Source organism: Sinocyclocheilus grahami, unplaced genomic scaffold (assembly GCF_001515645.1).
Source record: "Sinocyclocheilus grahami isolate Dianchi unplaced genomic scaffold, SAMN03320097.WGS_v1.1 scaffold456.1, whole genome shotgun sequence".
NCBI classification, from domain to species: Eukaryota; Metazoa; Chordata; class Actinopteri; order Cypriniformes; family Cyprinidae; genus Sinocyclocheilus; species Sinocyclocheilus grahami.
Window position 1 is genome coordinate 970,011 of NW_015505635.1, and position 18,660 is coordinate 988,670.

The window sequence follows — 18,660 nt, forward strand, 5'->3', positions numbered from 1 at the left end:
TTGTTATAACTATATAATATTTACTATTAAAATAATCATTTCAAATAATTGAATGTAGATGAAAAATTGCACAAAAAAAGAAATCAGTAGTCAATCTTTATACATTTTGTAACCTGATCTTTTTAAGTGTTAATTTGACATATTTGTCAATTAATTTGACTTTGACATAACAGCCCTTCATGCTGAAGTTGAATGTTACAGAAATGTGACAATTTTTAAGCTAAATTAAAATAATATGATTAAAATATTATTTTAGCTATATAATAACATGTATAATTAAATAATAATTCAAAATAATAATTAGATATAGATGTAAAAATGGAAAAACAATCTTACACAATGTGTTTTTAACCTAATCTTTTGAAGTGTTCATAAAAATTCATTTAACATTGACATAACAGCCGTTCTCGTTAAAGTGAAATTTGACAGAAGTGTGTGAATTTTTAAAATATAATAATTTTTAATATTATTAAAATTGTATTAAACTACTATTTCAATGGTATATTATTATATATAACTAAATAATAATTTGAAATAATTCAATGCAGATGTAAAAATGCCAAAAATAAATAAATAAAAATATTTACACAACTTGTGTAAATAACGTATGTTGCACTAAACTGAATTATTAATCCTTTAAAATAACATTTTTGTGAATTAATCCAGAATCATTTGTGAATCAATTTTTTTCAGCCCTATTTTTCATGATGTGTGACCTTTAGCATGGTTTAAAAGAAACAAAATTACGAAAAAAATCATACTTGTGATCCTGTAAAGATGTCACACAGCACTAGTGTTTCTGTATCAAAAATAAAGCGTACCATAGCAACACTGTTCAAGATCTGCCATCGTAACATCCTCAACACTGAAGTTATTGCTAGACTGGAACAGAAAGAGCGTTTCAGTGCAAATTCAAGATGAACGAGAAGAAAGCAGGGTCGCACTATTTATTGATGAGCTTGACCAGACTCTGCCGAAGGTCGTTGAGGTCGAAGATCTTGATGTCGAGGATCTGAGCGACCCTCTGCACCTCGTTCTCGGCGCGCTCGCGATCCTCCAGCGCAGACACCAGGGTTTGCTCAGTGCTCTGCACGCGCCGCTCCAGCTCAACGTTACGCATCTCCAGCTCCTGAAACACATTCAGACACACCACAGAGATGTCCAGGGTCAGATCTCACCAGAACCTTCACAGTAACTAACCCTCTACATTTGGAAAATGTCTTCTTAGAAAACTCTCATAGTCAATTAAACAAAGCAGTTGCATACCGAAGTACTGCAGGAGGAAGAAATATGTTTTTTAATTGAGCTTTCTGAAAGTATTTGTAAAAATGTTTTTTTTTTTACTTCTGTAGATGTTACCGAAAAGCGTTATGCTTATTTTAATAATAATTTAGCTTAAAATTATTATTATTTTAGTTATTATTAAAATAGTAATTTAATGTAAAATATTCCAATTAAGCAATAACAGCGTTAACAGTCAATCTACGTAACAGTGTTTTACGTAATCCTTTAATGTGTTCCTAAAATGTATATGTGACCCTGCAGCACAAAAGCAGTGTTAAGTCGCTGGGGGATATTTGTAGCAATAGCCAACAATACATTGTATGGGTCACAATTATAGATTTTTCTTTTATGCCAAAAATCATTAGGATATTAAGTAAAGATCATGTTCCATGAAGATATTTTGTAAATTTCCTACTGTAAATATATTAAAACTTCATTTTTGATTAGTAATATGCATTGCTAAGAACTTCATTTGGACAACCTTAAAGATGATTTTCTCAATATTTAGATTTTTTTGCACCCTCAGATTCCAGATTTTCAAATAGTTGTATCTCGGCCAAATATTGTCAGATCCTAACAAACCATACATCATTGGAAAGCTTATTTATTCATTTTCAGATGATGTATATATCTCAATTTCGAAAATTTGACCCTTATGACTGGTTTTGTGGTCCAGGGTCACATTTGACTTTTACACAGCAGTCATTCAAGCTAAAGTTTAATGCTACAGAAATGCATGACGATTTTTAATTATTAAAAATATAAAATATAATTAAATTGTTTTAAATTAAATAATAATAATAGTAATAATAATAATAATAGCAGTACAGCTGAATTATTATTATCAATATAATAATTTAAAATGATAACTACATGTAAATGTAAAAAAAAAAAAGCAAAAACAAAACGATAGTTTTTTCACTGTTACATAAACATGCAAGCTGAACGTTACAGAACTGCATGACCATTTTTAAGCTAAATAATTATTCAAATAAATTTTCATGTTATTAAAATATTAAATTAAATGTTATTTTAATTAAATAATCTAAAAGAACAACTTTGTATAAAATATGTCATTTGTAAGCTAAATTATTTATATATAATAATTTTTCATATTATTAAAATATTATAAATATTTTTAAACAAAATCATTATTATTTAATATATACTAATAAAAATGTAAAGGTTAAAACAATTTTAATTATATTTATGCCATTTCTGTGATGCATTCAATTTAATTATTAATACTTTAGAATTAGTCTTTTGTTTTGTTTTTTATTTGATTGAAATGTTGCGTAGGTGTGAAGCATGCACCTGCAGTCTGTGAATGGCTTCTTCTCTCTCCTGCTCCAGCTCGTGGAAGTTGGACTTCTTACTCTGGAGAATACGGATCTCCTGAAATGCAATAATGTGCAGAAGCATATAATCCAGCGAGGCCTCACTGTGGTTAGTGTCTTATACGCGTCTAAGAGCATCAGTAGGTCGCTGGACTGTGTGTGTGTGTGTGTGTGTGTGTGTGAGAGTGTGTGTATGTGTGTGTGTGAGTGTGTGTGAGTGTGTGTGTGTATGTGTGTGTGTGTGAGTGTGTGTGTGTGTGTGTGTGTATGTGTGTGTGTGTGAGTGTGTGTGTGTGTGTGTGTGTATGTGTGTGTGTGTGAGTGTGTGTGTGTGTGTGTGTGTGTGAGTGAGAGAGAGAGAGTGTGTGTGTGTGTGTCTGTGTGTGTGTGTGTGTGTCTGTGTCTGTGTGTTTGTGTGCACGCTCTCACCTCGTCCTTTGCCTTCAGCAGGTTCTCCAGCTCCTCCAGGGACTGAGTGAGCTCGTCTTTCAGCATGTCGCTGGGACCCTGACCGCCGTGAGCCTCCAGATCCGCCACCTACAGACACACAACAACTCATCTGTCAGAGCCGCCGTTACGCTGATGATGCCTGCAATTAACAGAGCACGCTCAGATACACATCTGCCATGTGCAAAAGTCCATAAAAAGTCCTTAAAATCCAATGATTTTATTCATATTACCCTGAACTGCAAAGGCCCAACAATATGTGAAATCATTAACATGACTTACAGTAGAACAAGGACAATTTTGGGCCAAAATATTGTAGTTTGATTGAACACATGATCTTTCACATGAACAACAAATAAAAAAAAATTAAAAAAATTTACCTATATATTTTGCTCCTCATGATTCAGATAGATTTGATTCATTGAGTCAAGGTCAAATTCCAAAATGATTCTTCAATTTTAATGTTAATTTTAATTATTTGACTTTTACATAACAGCTTAAGTGAGATGTTACAGAAATGCATTTTAAACAATATATGATTACTAAAAAATTATATTTTAATACAAAATTATTAGTATACTACAAATATTTAACAAATATCTTTATGAACATTTTTTGCTTATTTTTTTACAGTTGTTATTTTAATACTATAGTATATATAGTGAATATTATTGAATTATTATTTTAAATATTATTAAAATAATTTAATGTAAATATTTAAAAAAGTGCACTCACACACGTGCACACGCACAAACGCTCTCTCTCTCACACACACACACACACACACACACACACATTCATGCACACAAACGCTCTCTCTCTCACACACACACACACACACACACACACACATTCATGCACACAAACGCTCTCTCTCTCACACACACACACACACACACGCTCAGGAGAAAGAGGAGCAGCTCCTAAAGGTCTCTGGCACTCGGAGGGCCTTAAGAGAGACTGGCTTATTTTTAACCGTGTAAAGTGCAAATAAAGTTACGGATCGTGGGTCTGGCGGCTCCTCAGTGATATTTCAGTTCTCCTAACTAGGCCATTGAAAGTAGGATATTGCTGTCCTACAAACCACCCCACATCTCTCTCTCTCTCTCTTTCTCCAGTCCCGTGAGACATGAACCATTTTCCACCACCTGGTCGCCTGTTCTGTGCTCAGAGACGCAGCGAGATCCAGGGCCACCTCACGCAAACGCCGGCGATCAGAGATAACCAGAGCAAACCACAAAATGATGACAATCGGTTCAGATCGATGGACAGTCCTATCATTTCTGCCTGGTTTTTGCTTTTGATTCGCACTTGGACTTGAACCCTGTTTTCCTTCTTAAATCCCTTGAAATTATCAAGCAGGTCAATTTTATTTAAGGCAAGGCAAGGGAAGTTTATTTAAATAGCACATTTGACACACAGTGGAAACATTTCTGATTATTATCAATGTTACAGAAATACATTTTAATTATTATTCAAATATAAATAAAATTGATATTAACAAAAATATTAAATTATTAATAAAATAATGGCAAAATTAGTTAAAAAAAATAATAATTTTTTTATATATATATATATATTTGATTTTTATATGCACAAATCTGTAATATGAAGAAAATATATATTTTGTATAAATTATTAATAAAATAACGTCATGCAAAGATAGATTCAATAATTCAATATTATTAGTAAAATAACATGTAATTAAATAAAAAAATAAAGTAACCATAAAAAAGTTTCATAAGAAGTAATAAATAAAAAAAAAACAATAAAAGAAGTGAAAATTGATGAAAAGAATAAAAGTTATTGGCATGTTGTATTTCAATGTTTTTTGTAATGAATTTTGAGTAAATAATGTGAAAAGCATAATTTAATTTTTGTATTTTTGTGAACATTTCATTTGCCATTATTAAACTATATTTAGTCTATCAGCATCCACATTTTTTTAGTCTAATATAAATTCATGTTTCAATTCTATGTTTAAAGGAAAACCATTTATCTTACACTATCAACTAGCAGCCAATATTATAATACTTTTGTATATTTACACACAATAAATTATTAAAATCAAATCATATCAAAGTCTTATTTTGTGTTTGTGTGTATTAACGTTTTCATATTGCTTCAAAACTATAGTTAACTAAAACATTTTATTATAGTTATAATTTTTATATTAATAAAATAAACAAAATTAAAATAAAAGGCAACATTTCTCATTTTTATCAGTTTAACTTCAAGTACTAAAATAACCAAAACCAAATACACTAAAATAAAAAATTGAATTACTTAAAACAAAAGTTAACTGAACTAAAATAAAAACTTAAACTTGTTTTATTTCAGCTGGTTGCCAAGCCAACATTTCTCATTTTTACATGAAGTAACCAAAACGTATAAATTAAAATTAATAAAAGCCATTAAAAAAAATTCAACTAAAAAATGACAAAAACAACATTACTAAAACGTTAACTAAAATTAATGTGAAAAATATTAAAATAAAATCTCATTCAAAATATGAACAAAAACTATAACAGTATAACACTGCTTCAGAAATGATAACTACAACAATACAGTGCTGCAGATAATCAACCAACACTTTCTCTCAATTTATTGTTGTACTGTTGATTTTTTTGCCATCTTTTTTCTAGTTTCTCCTGCACTTTCGCAGCCTGTTCCACATCGCACAGTTTCTATATTTTCACCTGATCTCGTAACCTGTCTGTCTCCTCCTGATACACCGCCAGCTGTTTCTTCCACTGCTCCACGTTTGCGTTAGCCTCATGCAGCGCCGCCACCAGTTTAGCGTTACTGTCCTGTAAGGTGAAGAGCTCGGCCTCCAGATTCATCTCACAGATCGAGCTGAAACACACACAACCCTGATCTGAGACGCAGCCCATTTTCCCATCAACTTCACTGAATATTGTTTCATCAAAATAAAAATTTAGCATCACTGTGAAGAACCTTTTAAGCACCTTTATTTTTAAGAGTGCACTCTATAAAACAGCAATTAAATTTTATGGTGTTAGCATGAGAAAATTCCCTGCATTTATTTATGTACATTTTTTAAAGGGGGACACTTTTCATAAAGGGTTAAACAAGAGCAAAATGGAAACCAAATATGAATAATCTAATTAATGTATATTAAATTAACAATTATCACCATGACAACATAAATAATGTGCTTTGCCAGGTATCAAAGTTCATTTTATGCATCGCACAGTTTCTATATTTTCACCTGATCTCGTAACCTGTCTGTCTCCTCCTGATACACCGCCAGCTGTTTCTTCCACTGCTCCACGTTTGCGTTAGCCTCATGCAGCGCCGCCACCAGTTTAGCGTTACTGTCCTGTAAGGTGAAGAGCTCGGCCTCCAGATTCATCTCACAGATCGAGCTGAAACACACACAACCCTGATCTGAGACGCAGCCCATTTTCCCATCAACTTCACTGAATATTGTTTCATCAAAATAAAAATTTAGCATCGCTGTGAAGAACCTTTTAAGCACCTTTATTTTTAAGAGTGCACTCTATAAAACAGCAATTTAATTTTATGGTGTTAGCATGAGAAAATTCCCTGCATTTATTTATGTACATTTTTTAAAGGGGGACACTTTTCATAAAGGGTTAAACAAGAGCAAAATGGAAACCAAATATGAATAATCTAATTAATGTATATTAAATTAACAATTATCACCATGACAACATAAATAATGTGCTTTGCCAGGTATCAAAGTTCATTTTATGATATTGACAAACCAGGGTTATTATCACTTACTGAAACTAAAACTTAAAGTTAACTAAAATTTAAAACTTAAATTTAAATAAAGCTGAAATAAAATAAAATATAAATATTGTATGAAAAACTAGACAAACATTTGAAATATTGCTAGATTAAATACATTTAAGTTGAAGCACTAAAATTACTAAATTAAATAAAAACTAAAACTAAACTAAATCTACAGCTGAAATAAAAAATCAATTAAACCTTAATATTATATAATAATATTTAAATATATATATAAAAAATTACAAAAATAGCATAAAATTACAAAAATTAAAACAACAACTACAATTAAAATGAATCTATAAATTAAAATTGAAAATATAAGAATAAAAAATAACTTTATGTAAAAATAAAAATAAAATAAAAACTATAAAAGTATATAAATAATCCTAAAATAACACTTTGGCCAACAAAGAAAATAACAAAACGGTAAATTAAAACTGTCCAAATGTGTACCATTGTTTTCACATTCTGGCTCACAAATAATGTCAAAAAACAGACTACTCCAGTTTTCAGAACAGCATCTGATCTGTGATTTCCTTTGACTGCAGAAAACTGTGCAGCGTTTAGCATCACCACACACAAATGCTCTTCACTGGTTACTTTTACAGGAACTATTCAGACGCTCTCCATAGCAACCCTGTTAGAAAAGAGTCCTGTGATGACTGAACACAAGAGCAAACGGCTGAGAATGAAAGGACATGCTGATTCCTGTGTGTGTGTGTGTGTGTGTGTGTGTTTATTACTCATCAGGCTAATGGCAGATCAGTACAGCGTCTCTCCTCAATGTGTCAGACGAGCTGCTTCACGAATAGAAAACCACAAAAAAAACAAAAAAACAAAAAAAAATACAAATTCTATGTAAAATGTAAAAATCTTTCTGTTTGCAAACAAAATGTGAGTGGTGCTTGCTAGTGATGTACTGACATTTATGGTTTCTTGTTTCTGTAAAAAAATCTAAGTTTTCATTTCAGGGTTATTATAGGTATGTAAAACTAAATCTAAAATTCTTACCATTAAAAAAAGTTATTTGAAATCAAATAAATGTTAACTGAAATAAAATAAAATATAAAACACTTTCAGCTACTTGCCAAATCTACAATTCTTATTTTTATTTAGTTTAAATTGATGTTTTAGTTTAACTTAACTAAAACTAAAATAAAAAATAATAAAAACTACTGTATATAGACACAAAAAATTACCAAAAACCCCCCCCACAACAAAATCACTAAAGCTTTAACTAATATTAAAATACACTGATTCAAAACATTAATAAAACTATAATAGTAACTCAAAAGGACATGCTTATTCCTGTGTGTGTGTGTGTGTGTGTGTGTGTGTGTGTGTGTTTATTACTCATCAGGCTAATGGCAGATCAGTACAGCGTCTCTCCTCAATGTGTCAGACGAGCTGCTTCACGAATAGAAAACCACCAAAAATAAAAATAAAATAAAAAATACAAATTCTATGTAAAATGTAAAAATCTTTCTGTTTGCAAACAAAATGTGAGTGGTGCTTGCTAGTGATGTACTGACATTTATGGTTTCTTGTTTCTGTAAAAAAATCTAAGTTTTCATTTCAGGGTTATTATAGGTATGTAAAACTAAATCTAAAATTCTTACCATTAAAAAAAGTTATTTGAAATCAAATAAATGTTAACTGAAATAAAATAAAATATAAAACACTTTCAGCTACTTGCCAAATCTACAATTCTTATTTTTATTTAGTTTAAATTGATGTTTTAGTTTAACTTAACTAAAACTAAAATAAAAAATAATAAAAACTACTGTATATAGACACAAAAAATTACCAAAAACCCCCCCCACAACAAAATCACTAAAGCTTTAACTAATATTAAAATACACTGATTCAAAACATTAATAAAACTATAATAGTAACTCAAAGATACAAAATAACACCATTTTATTCAGCTGAAAACTAAAACCAAAAATAAAGTTTATTTAAAAATCATTTAATTAATCACATTTATTTATTTAATCAACACTGAACATTTAAATTGCACAAAAGGCAGTTTTATATCAACTTTTTAATTATATAATTATGTTTCTGCTCCAATTTGTTGTTGAATTCTAAACATTTCAACAGTGGCTGTAATAAAACGAATTTTCATGACAGATTTATTCAAACAGACATTAAATAATGAAGACAAGTATAAAAAATATAACGAATATGTAATATAGTGCATATATACTCCTCTGTAGAGTTATTTTTCTAGATAAATAAGTTTATGGATGTTAGATTACTTTCCTGAGGTAAATGTGACATTACAAGAAGCTGTTTTATTGACGTCTTTCTGTGGTTGAAACACTGATTGAGTGATTACATGAAAGATTATACATTTCAGTAAGTTGTACTGTCTCTTTTAGCACCTTCCGATGTTCATTCATGTTTATTTCTTGCTCTAATTAAAAATCATTGCTTTAATGATTTTAGCCCTTCAAAACTGATTCAGCCGAACCAAAAATGCAGAAATGTCGATGATATTCGGCGCCTAGATGCAAGTGTGCTGGAGGCGGTTGCTATGCAGTTGCTAAGGTGTTCAGAACAGTTGCTACAACAACTCACATGTAATTGTTGGCGCTCAGAAAGCTGAATTTAGGGGCATTTTATGAGCTCTTTCATGCAGGAAAAGGCCCATTATAGTGTGATAAATGGCTGTTACACTCTTCCTCCTCCAATATTTCCCCACAAATGTGTGAAGGCGGATGTGTTTAGTCAGACGTCTTACCCCTCTGAGAGCATCTTCTTAATGCGCTCCTTCTCTGAGGACAGAGTAATGTCAGCGCTCTGGCTCCGGAAGAGCTTGTCCTCCGGTCCGTTCACACACATCACAGGAGGAGACTGCAGCTCGTCAGACAAGTCCTACAACACACACACACACACACACACACGCACACACACACGCACACGCACACGCACACACGCACACACACACACAAGAACATTGTTATCAGATGAATCCAGACAAGCCTCCGTCTGACTCACACTGACAGACTTCAAGGTAAATCCTTTTAACAGACAGCTGAGTGTTACACTAAAAAATAACTTACTATATTTACAGTAATAGAAATAAATAAAAATAACATATAAACAGTGCCACATGTGTGTCCCAGAAAATACTACTGAACTTAGTCATATTATTTAACAGATGACTGTTTTTTGCACATAATGCAAACTAAATACTTTTATTTTAAAATGTTTTTCATCATGTTGGCATATTATGAAAGAAATGTGATCCTGTCACAGGATACTAATATTGTTATAATTGTAATAGTACATTGCAATGTCAATGTGTGATTAATAGGCACAAAAGATCATATCAAACAGTGACACTATCAGAACATAGTCAGCCATTTATTACAACTCTAAATATATACATTGCTTATTGTGTATAAATCACTAAATAATTTATATATATATATAAATACACATTTTCAAGCACAAATGGCACTGCTGACGAGTGACCCAGATTTCAGCAGGTAAGTTTGAAATGCATAACAAGGACATTCTCAGTCTTGTAATAATAAAAGGTGAGCAAATTCACCATATTTAGCAGAATTCTATCATTACAAATGGACCAGCAATAAACCAGTTTTTAGTTGTCATTGTAAGTCATTATTTCCACTTGGTCATTTTCCTTCATTTCATCATTCACAAGTATGAAATATGATTGGTTTCTGGTGAAGGTGAAGCCCGTCTGTGAAAATGACCTGATTTTGCTCCTGCAGTGGCAGCAGATGATGCTCCAGGGTTGACTGTGGGAGTCAGCTGATTGTAGAGCTCGAGGGACACGTGATGTGTGTGTTAGAGTGTGATAAAGCACAAACCCTCTTTACTACATCAACAGCAGCTGCTTATATTCCCACAAAACTCTGAATCACACCGCAGCGCTCATGCTGACGTGTGCGGGAGAGAATGTCAAACTCACCTGAGAGAACTGACGGCATCCGGATTGAAAGCATTGAGAGAAAACCATAAGAGATACAGTAATTCCCATCATTTATCTTGTGTGGGGGAGAGCGGTGGCATTTTACATGCTGCTCACACACTTCCACAAATCTACCTGCCATATTTTGGATAAGAAACATGTAGTGTCAAGCAAATAGATTAAAAATTAGATCAAATTATTGCAATATATTGAGTCAGAATGTTACAGTTGTTGAGGGCAAAAGTAACACATTAAAATATATTAGACAATTTATGTCAAATAAATATATCATTGCTTTAATGCTTATAAACAGTACTTAAATTGACCAGCTGCTAGTTATATTTAATTAAAACTAAAACTATAAACTAGTGCGGTCAAATGATTAATCGCGATTAATCGCATCCAAAATTAACGTTTTTGTTTACATAATATATCTGTGTGTACTGTGTTTATTTATTATGTATATATAAATACACATCCATGCATGTATACATTTAAGAAAAAGATGTTACGTTAATATATTAAATATATTTATATATAATATAAATAATATGAATATAAATATGTACACGTAAATACATGCAAATATTTTCTAAATATATACATGTATGTGTGTGTACACACAGAAATATTATGTAAACAAAAACTTTTATTTTGGATGCGATTAATTGTTTGACAGCACTACTATAAACATCAAAAAAACCTTTCTTTACTTGAATTGTGTCAAGCAAATAGATTAAAAATTAGATCAAATTATTGCAATATATTGAGTCAGAATGTTATAGTGGTTGAGGGCAAAAGTAACACATTAAAATATATTAGACAATTTATGTCAAATAAATATATCATTGCTTTAATGCTTATAAACAGTACTTAAATTGACCAGCTGCTAGTTATATTTAATTAAAACTAAAACTATAAACTAGTGCTGTCAAATGATTAATCGCGATTAATCGCATCCAAAATTAAAGTTTTTGTTTACATAATATATCTGTGTGTACTGTGTTTATTTATTATGTATATATAAATACACATCCATGCATGTATACATTTAAGAAAAAGATGTTACGTTAATATATTAAATATATTTATATATAATATAAATAATATGAATATAAATATGTACACGTAAATACATGCAAATATTTTCTAAATATATACATGTATGTGTGTGTACACACAGAAATATTATGTAAACAAAAACTTTTATTTTGGATGCGATTAATTGTTTGACAGCACTACTATAAACATCAAAAAAACCTTTCTTTACTTGAATTTAAAAAAAAAAACTTATATGTAATATATTTTAAAGATGCAATCTTTTAATACAGTCATACAATTTTTATTTCATAATTATTACAATTTCCCCTCAGTGAAACCCTACAAACATGATATTAAAATCAATGTTATCAAAACTTCAGACAGCAGAAAAAATACAGGACATTCGAAAATTAGAAACTTTAACGCCTCAAAATTATTTTATGGCTGAAATGACCTCACTTTGATAAGTGTCACTCCAGTTTGATTGCAATTGAATAAATTCTCACAGTCAGTGTTTGAGATTGACAACAGTATTTGCAACTCTCGTTGTCTCATTCTCACAACAGGAGCAAGACTAAACTATGGTCTGTATGAATGAGTAACTCTTAAATCTTTGACACCAGTCCAAATCAAGCCTAAAATCCCATTTAGGTAATAATAAACTAAACTCAAGCTCAAAATTCAGTTGTGAATCTTGATCGTACACTCTTAAAAATAAAGGTGCTTCACGATGCCATAGAAGAACCTTTTTTTGTCTAAATGTTTCCATAAAAAACCTTTAACATCTGAAGAACCTTTCTGTTTCACAAAAGCTTCTTTGCAGCGAAAGAAGGTTCTTTAGATTATAAAAAGGCAAGAAAGAGATGGTTCTGTAAAGAACGTTTGACTGAAAGGTTCTTTTTAGAACCAAAAATGTTTTTTCTATGGCATTGCTGTGAAGAACCTTTTAAAGCATCTTTACTTTAAGAGTGTATCTAGATTTCAGGTGTCACTCTGGATTATAACCAAACTGTGTGTGAATGCAACAATGTTTAATGGGTTAGTTCACCCAAAAATTTAAATTAGACCATGTTTTACTCACCCTCAAGGCAGCCTAGGTGTATATAACTTTCTTCTTTCAGACGAATCCAGTCGGAGTTATATTAAAAATGGTCCTGGCTCTTTCAAGCTTTATAATGGCAGTGGGCGGGTGTTTTTGTTCAACAGTTCAATTGTAGTCAAATAAAGCGTTTTTGTAAAAAAAAAAAATTCCATATTTAAAATGATATAAACTGTTTTGTGTAACTTCCGCTATCCTCTGGCGGATGTTGTAGGCGCAGCACATGCGAGTGTGAGTCTCGTGAAAACCAACGTTTGTTTACAGGAGCAAAGGAAGCAAAGTTTCCTTACTTTAGCAAAGGAAAACCAGTCTCCTCTTGGCTTATATCGAAATCCTCCAACATTTTTCTTTACAAATCCTCGTTTTGTGCTTCTAATTCATGACCAGCATTTTGTTTTGTTCTCTCTCCATCGCGCTTCCGCATTCGTCACTAAGCACCGGCGCTTACACTACGCATACATCCTACATCATCCATCCAGAACGGTTTCCGCATACAACAGTTAGCAGAAGTGAGAAAAAGGTGTTTATATAATTTTAAATATGAATATTTGTCTTACAAAAACACATTGATTTGCTACAGGAGGCCTGTATTCACCACCCGGAGCCGTGTGATGTGCATTTTAATATGGATGGATGTGCTTTATTTGACTACTTTTGGACTGTTGAACAAAAACAACCACCCATGCCATTATAAAGCTTAAAAGAGCCAGGACAATTTTTAATATAACTCTGATTGGATTCATCTGAAAGAAGAAAGTCATATACACCTAGGATGCCTTGAGGGTGAGTGAAACATGGACTAATTTTTATTTTTGGGTGAACTAACCCTTTAACACTGAAACAGGACTGATGAATGCATTCTGCTGCTGAAGCATGATTCAGTCCTCTCAGATTCTGTGTAGCGAGAACAGATGCAGACAAAAGCGAAACTGAAGTGGACTGAGCAGAATTCAGTGTGAACAACAGAACGAATGGCTCTTGTCAGAATGCCAAGGTCTGCTTCTCTAACGGCCCTTCAGCAGCCTGCTGACCTGAAAAGACCAGCAGCTCCACATCATATGAGAAGACAGAGCAAACAGGACGGCTCCGGATAATTTTATCACTGTCCCAGTTCTCCTCTCACTTCCCAGTGAGACGAATGACTTGCTCTAGGATTACAGTAACACTTCTCTTACCGCACACACACACACACACACACACACACACACATAAGAGCTGTCAAATGAAGAGCAGAAACTACAGGAAGACGAGTAAAGCTAGGCGGCTATGGGACGTTGCCAAGTGTTGTGGGTGCCAGGGTTACCAAGACGTGTAGCACAAGGCTTCTAGAATGTTGTTTGGCAGCCAGGATGGTTGGTAAGGAACTGCTTTAATGCATTGCCAGGCGGTTAGAATGTTGGGTGGTTGTCAGGGTGTTGCTAAGCAGATACTAATGTGTTGTGAGTGACAGGGTTGCCGGGGTGTTGCTATGCAGCTGCTAAAGTGCTCTGAGTGGTTGATAGGATGTTGCTATGTGGTTGCTAAGCAGTAGCTTCAATGGATTGCCATGGTGCTAGAATGTTGGGTGGTTGCCAGGGTGTTGCTATGCAGCTTTAATGTACTGCCTGTCTTCTAGAATGTTGGGTGGTTGCCAGGGTGTTGCCATGCAGCTTATTTGGTGGTCTAAATGGTTACCAGGCCATTTCTGTATGGTTTCTAAGCTGCCCAGTGTTGCAAATTATTGCCTGGGCAAAGTAATATGGTTGATAAGGTGTTCATCACTCCTATACAGTTGCTTGGCAGTTGCTAGGGTGTTGTGGGTGCTTACGATAAGTTTCGGTATTTAACTGGTGCCTGAGGCCAGCAAAATGAACAAAAATGTCGTCAAATTCAAGATACGGGGGCAAAAATGGCGCCTGCACAACCCGTCTATGTATTGTATATGTATACGTATTGTATGCAAAATAAATGATGTCACACCTGAGGTGCTGCGATACTGAGAGCTGCGGTGCTCAGCTCCATCTTGTCCTGTGATTTCTCTCTGGCCAGACGCACAGCTTCCTTTACCTCTTTAAAACGCTCAGCAAACTGCAACAAAAACAAGTAGTGCTGTATTATATAAGAGGTGATGCAAGTATGTGCAAACATGTCTGTGTAAAACTATATTATGTTGGTTTTTTCCACCTTCTTAATTTAATTTGAAGCATTTGCAATCATGTATTTGCACAGAGACAATGCATTGTTTAATTTCTTTATAAATGGGCCATTAAAGGTCACATATCATGAAAATTTGACTTTTCCCGTGTTTAAGTGCTATAAGTGGGTCCCCGGTGCATCATTCCAACCCAGGAAATGTGAAAAAGAACAAATGAGTAAATCTTTTTATTAAGCCTTTCTCTGCAAGCTTGTGAAAAAAAGCCACTCACATTCAACCCCAATCCCCCCCCCCCCCAACCACGGCGCCGCTTTTGGTTTAACAGATGTTTTTTAGCAGAATATCCGAGGCATGAGCTGTAAAGGCACAGCCCAATTCTGGAAAAGGGGGCGGGGAGCAGCAGCTCATTTGCATTTAAAGAGACATGCACGAAAACAGCGTGTTTCTGCTTTTACTCAATAGGCATCTTCAAAATGATGTAATAAATGATCTGTGGGATATTTTGAGCTGAAACTTCACAGACACATTCTGGGGACGCCTGAGACTTATATTACATATTGTAAAAAGGGGCATGATAGATCTCCTTTAAAGACATTATTTTCCTGACGTTCCCACCTGGTGCAACTGCTGCTCCGTGGCGAATCCGAGGCCATAGACGGTGTTCGCTCTGCTGTCTGCCCACTGACCGAACTTCTGAGATGTCTTAGTGAACGTCATGTTGGGGCTGACTGTGCTGTTGATGATCGCCTGCCAAAAGAGAGGACATCAATCGCAGAAAATTCTGAATAAGCACCCATTTAAAAGTACAAAAAAACTGAATATTTTGAAAATTTTAAATAGTTGACGGTACCCATTGACTTCCATAGTATGGAAAAAAAAATACAATGGAAGTCAATGGCTTCCATCAACTGTTTGGTTACCAACATCCTTTAAAATAAATTTTTTTGTGTTTAACAGAAGAAAGAAACTCATCCAGGTTTGGAACAACATGAGAGTGAGTAAAATATGATAACTTTCATTTTTGGGTGGACTATCCCTTTAAGTTAAAGTTAAAAGCATCATAAAATCGGGTAACTTTTACACAACATGTGCAAGAATAAACAAAAAAACGGAATATTTTGAAAATTTTAAATAGTTGACGGTACCCATTGACTTCCATAGTATGGAAAAAAAAATACAATGGAAGTCAATGGCTTCCATCAACTGTTTGGTTACCAACATCCTTTAAAATACATTTTTTGTGTTTAACAGAAGAAAGAAACTCATCCAGGTTTGGAACAACATGAGAGTGAGTAAAATATGATAACTTTCATTTTTGGGTGGACTATCCCTTTAAGTTAAAGTTAAAAGCATCATAAAATCGGGTAACTTTTACACAACATGTGCAAGAATACCAGAAAGGTTTGTGATGCAAATATCTGTAAAGCACTGTTTACATGGAGCAAAACAAAGATTATTCCCACCTCAACAGGATGATTTAGAACCATTATGTCTCAAATAACATCTATTTTTAACCACAACATCTGACCTCAAATAGACCAAGAAAGAGCGATACTGTAAACATGATTTATGCAAGTTTATGCAAACTGTTGATATTATGTTGTGCTGTTTGGGACAGTATTTGAAGACGAGTGTGTATAAAGAAGTTAGAAGAAGAATACTGTAGCACAAGCTGGTGTTAGTGTTTCATGCAGCTTTAAATAGAAGATCATTAATAAATGCTGAAGTCTAAACCGCAATCGTTCAGGTTAACAGTCTGACTGGAGCCACTCTTATGACCCCTGAGAGAGTGTAAGACATGAAATCTAATAACTGTGAGGGACTGTGATGATAAACACTTCATGCTGAATGTTTTATAAATATCTAAAATGAACCATGTTTTTTTTTTATCTGAACAAACCAATAAAGCTGCACAAAGATGATCACAACACTTCAAGCCATTATGATGAAGCAATAATACAACTAGAAAGACCAACAGAGGTGCTTATAAATGATTCTGTCTTTAAAATTAAGTCTTTTATCTTCAACATTTTTGTGATCAAGCATACTGAAAAAACTAAATTCAAATTGTGAAATATTATTACAATGTAAAATAGCTGTTATCTATGTGAATATAAAGTAAAATGCAATTTATTCCTGTGATGCACAGCTGAATTTTCAGAATCATTACTCCAGTCTTGATGCTGAAATTATATAAATTATATATTTATATTATATAAAAAATTATATAAATATTTTTATAACTAAAAAGAAGAGCATCTCAAACAACTCAAAAGAGAGGTGAAGTTCAATACCAATGCATGAGATGTGTTTGTTTACAGTAAAAATACATATATTATACTGATTTCTGAAGGATCATGTGACACTGAAGACTGGAGTAATGATGCTGAAAATTCAGCTGCGCATCACAGAAATACATTACATTTAATAATACATTCATATAAAAAGCAGCTATTTGAAATTGTAATAATATTTCACAATATTACTGTATTTTTCATCAGACTAAAGGAAACTCTGGATCATATTCATGAGTATCAAGATAGAAAACAGCCCCATATTCTTTAGCCAAACAAATGCCTGCGATATTACTGGGCCTCTTTTCATTTTCAGACTCATTGAGAAGGACGGCAGACAGACAGCGAGCGTTTCTGCTTCTGATAAACATCCGAATAATACAGTCATGAACCACAGTGCATTCATAAAGCAATATTAATAGAGCAAAACCATTTGAATGTGTGTGTGTGTTCATTCATTCAATCAGCAGTTTCCTCACAAACACACACACTACTGCTCAAAAGTTTGGGAAATGAAAGAAATTAATACTTTTATTCATAAAGGACGCATTAAATTGATCAAATGTAACAGTAAAGACGTTTATACGGTTACAAGATATTTCAAATAAATGCTGTTTTTTTTTACTTTCAATTCATCAAAGTATCATGAAAAATCAAATGTATCACTGTTTCCACAAAACATTGGGCAGCAATAAGCAAAAGTGTTTTCAACACTTATAATAATCAGAAATGTTTCTTGAGCAGCAAATCGGCATATTAGAATGATTTCTGAAGATCATGTGACACTGAAGACTGGAGTAATGATGCTGAAAATACAGCTTTGAATCACAGATATAAATTAGTTTTTAACAGATATTCACAAAGAAAACAGCTATTTGAAATTGTAATAATATTTCACAATATGACAGTTTTTACTGGAATTTGAATCAAATAAATTTAGCCTTGGGGAGCAGTAGAGACTTTTTTCAAAAACCATTTTTTCTTCGATTATTCCAAACCTCTAGAAGCCCATTTCCTCCACGGAATAAAAACAAAGGTAATGTAATTGCGAATGTTTATCTCAAAATTCAGACTTTACATCTTGCAATTCTGACTTTTTTTCTCCGAATTGCAAGACATAAACTCAGACGACACATCTCACATTTCCCTAACAGATTAAAAAATGAATTGCAACTTTTTATCTCACAATTCTAACTTTTTTGCAATTGGGAGTTTATGTCTCACAATTTATATAAATATATAGTTCAGTTATGAAACTCTAGATGGCGCATTCAGACGGGGTGTTAACGTAACTG

At 33.0% G+C, this 18,660-nt stretch overlaps 1 protein-coding gene across 3 annotated transcripts in view; it reads right to left on the minus strand.

The window, feature by feature from the left end:
• Positions 1–665: 665 nt before the first annotated feature.
• The window catches only part of LOC107552708 (homer scaffold protein 3), a 28,115-nt gene continuing 10,120 nt past the window's right edge, over positions 666–18,660 (minus strand). The window contains exons 4-11 of one of the 3 annotated variants that reach the window (XM_016234669.1): positions 15,687–15,818; positions 14,897–15,004; positions 10,798–10,806; positions 9,598–9,731; positions 6,301–6,457; positions 3,051–3,158; positions 2,599–2,679; positions 666–1,129 (exon numbers count right to left, since the gene is read on the minus strand). In XM_016234669.1, the coding sequence (XP_016090155.1) occupies positions 944–1,129; positions 2,599–2,679; positions 3,051–3,158; positions 6,301–6,457; positions 9,598–9,731; positions 10,798–10,806; positions 14,897–15,004; positions 15,687–15,818 (915 nt within the window). In that variant the 3' untranslated portion in view covers positions 666–943. The remainder of the gene's footprint in view (positions 1,130–2,598; positions 2,680–3,050; positions 3,159–6,300; positions 6,458–9,597; positions 9,732–10,797; positions 10,807–14,896; positions 15,005–15,686; positions 15,819–18,660) is intronic. The other 2 variants (XM_016234671.1, XM_016234670.1) reach the window with 2 other exon arrangements.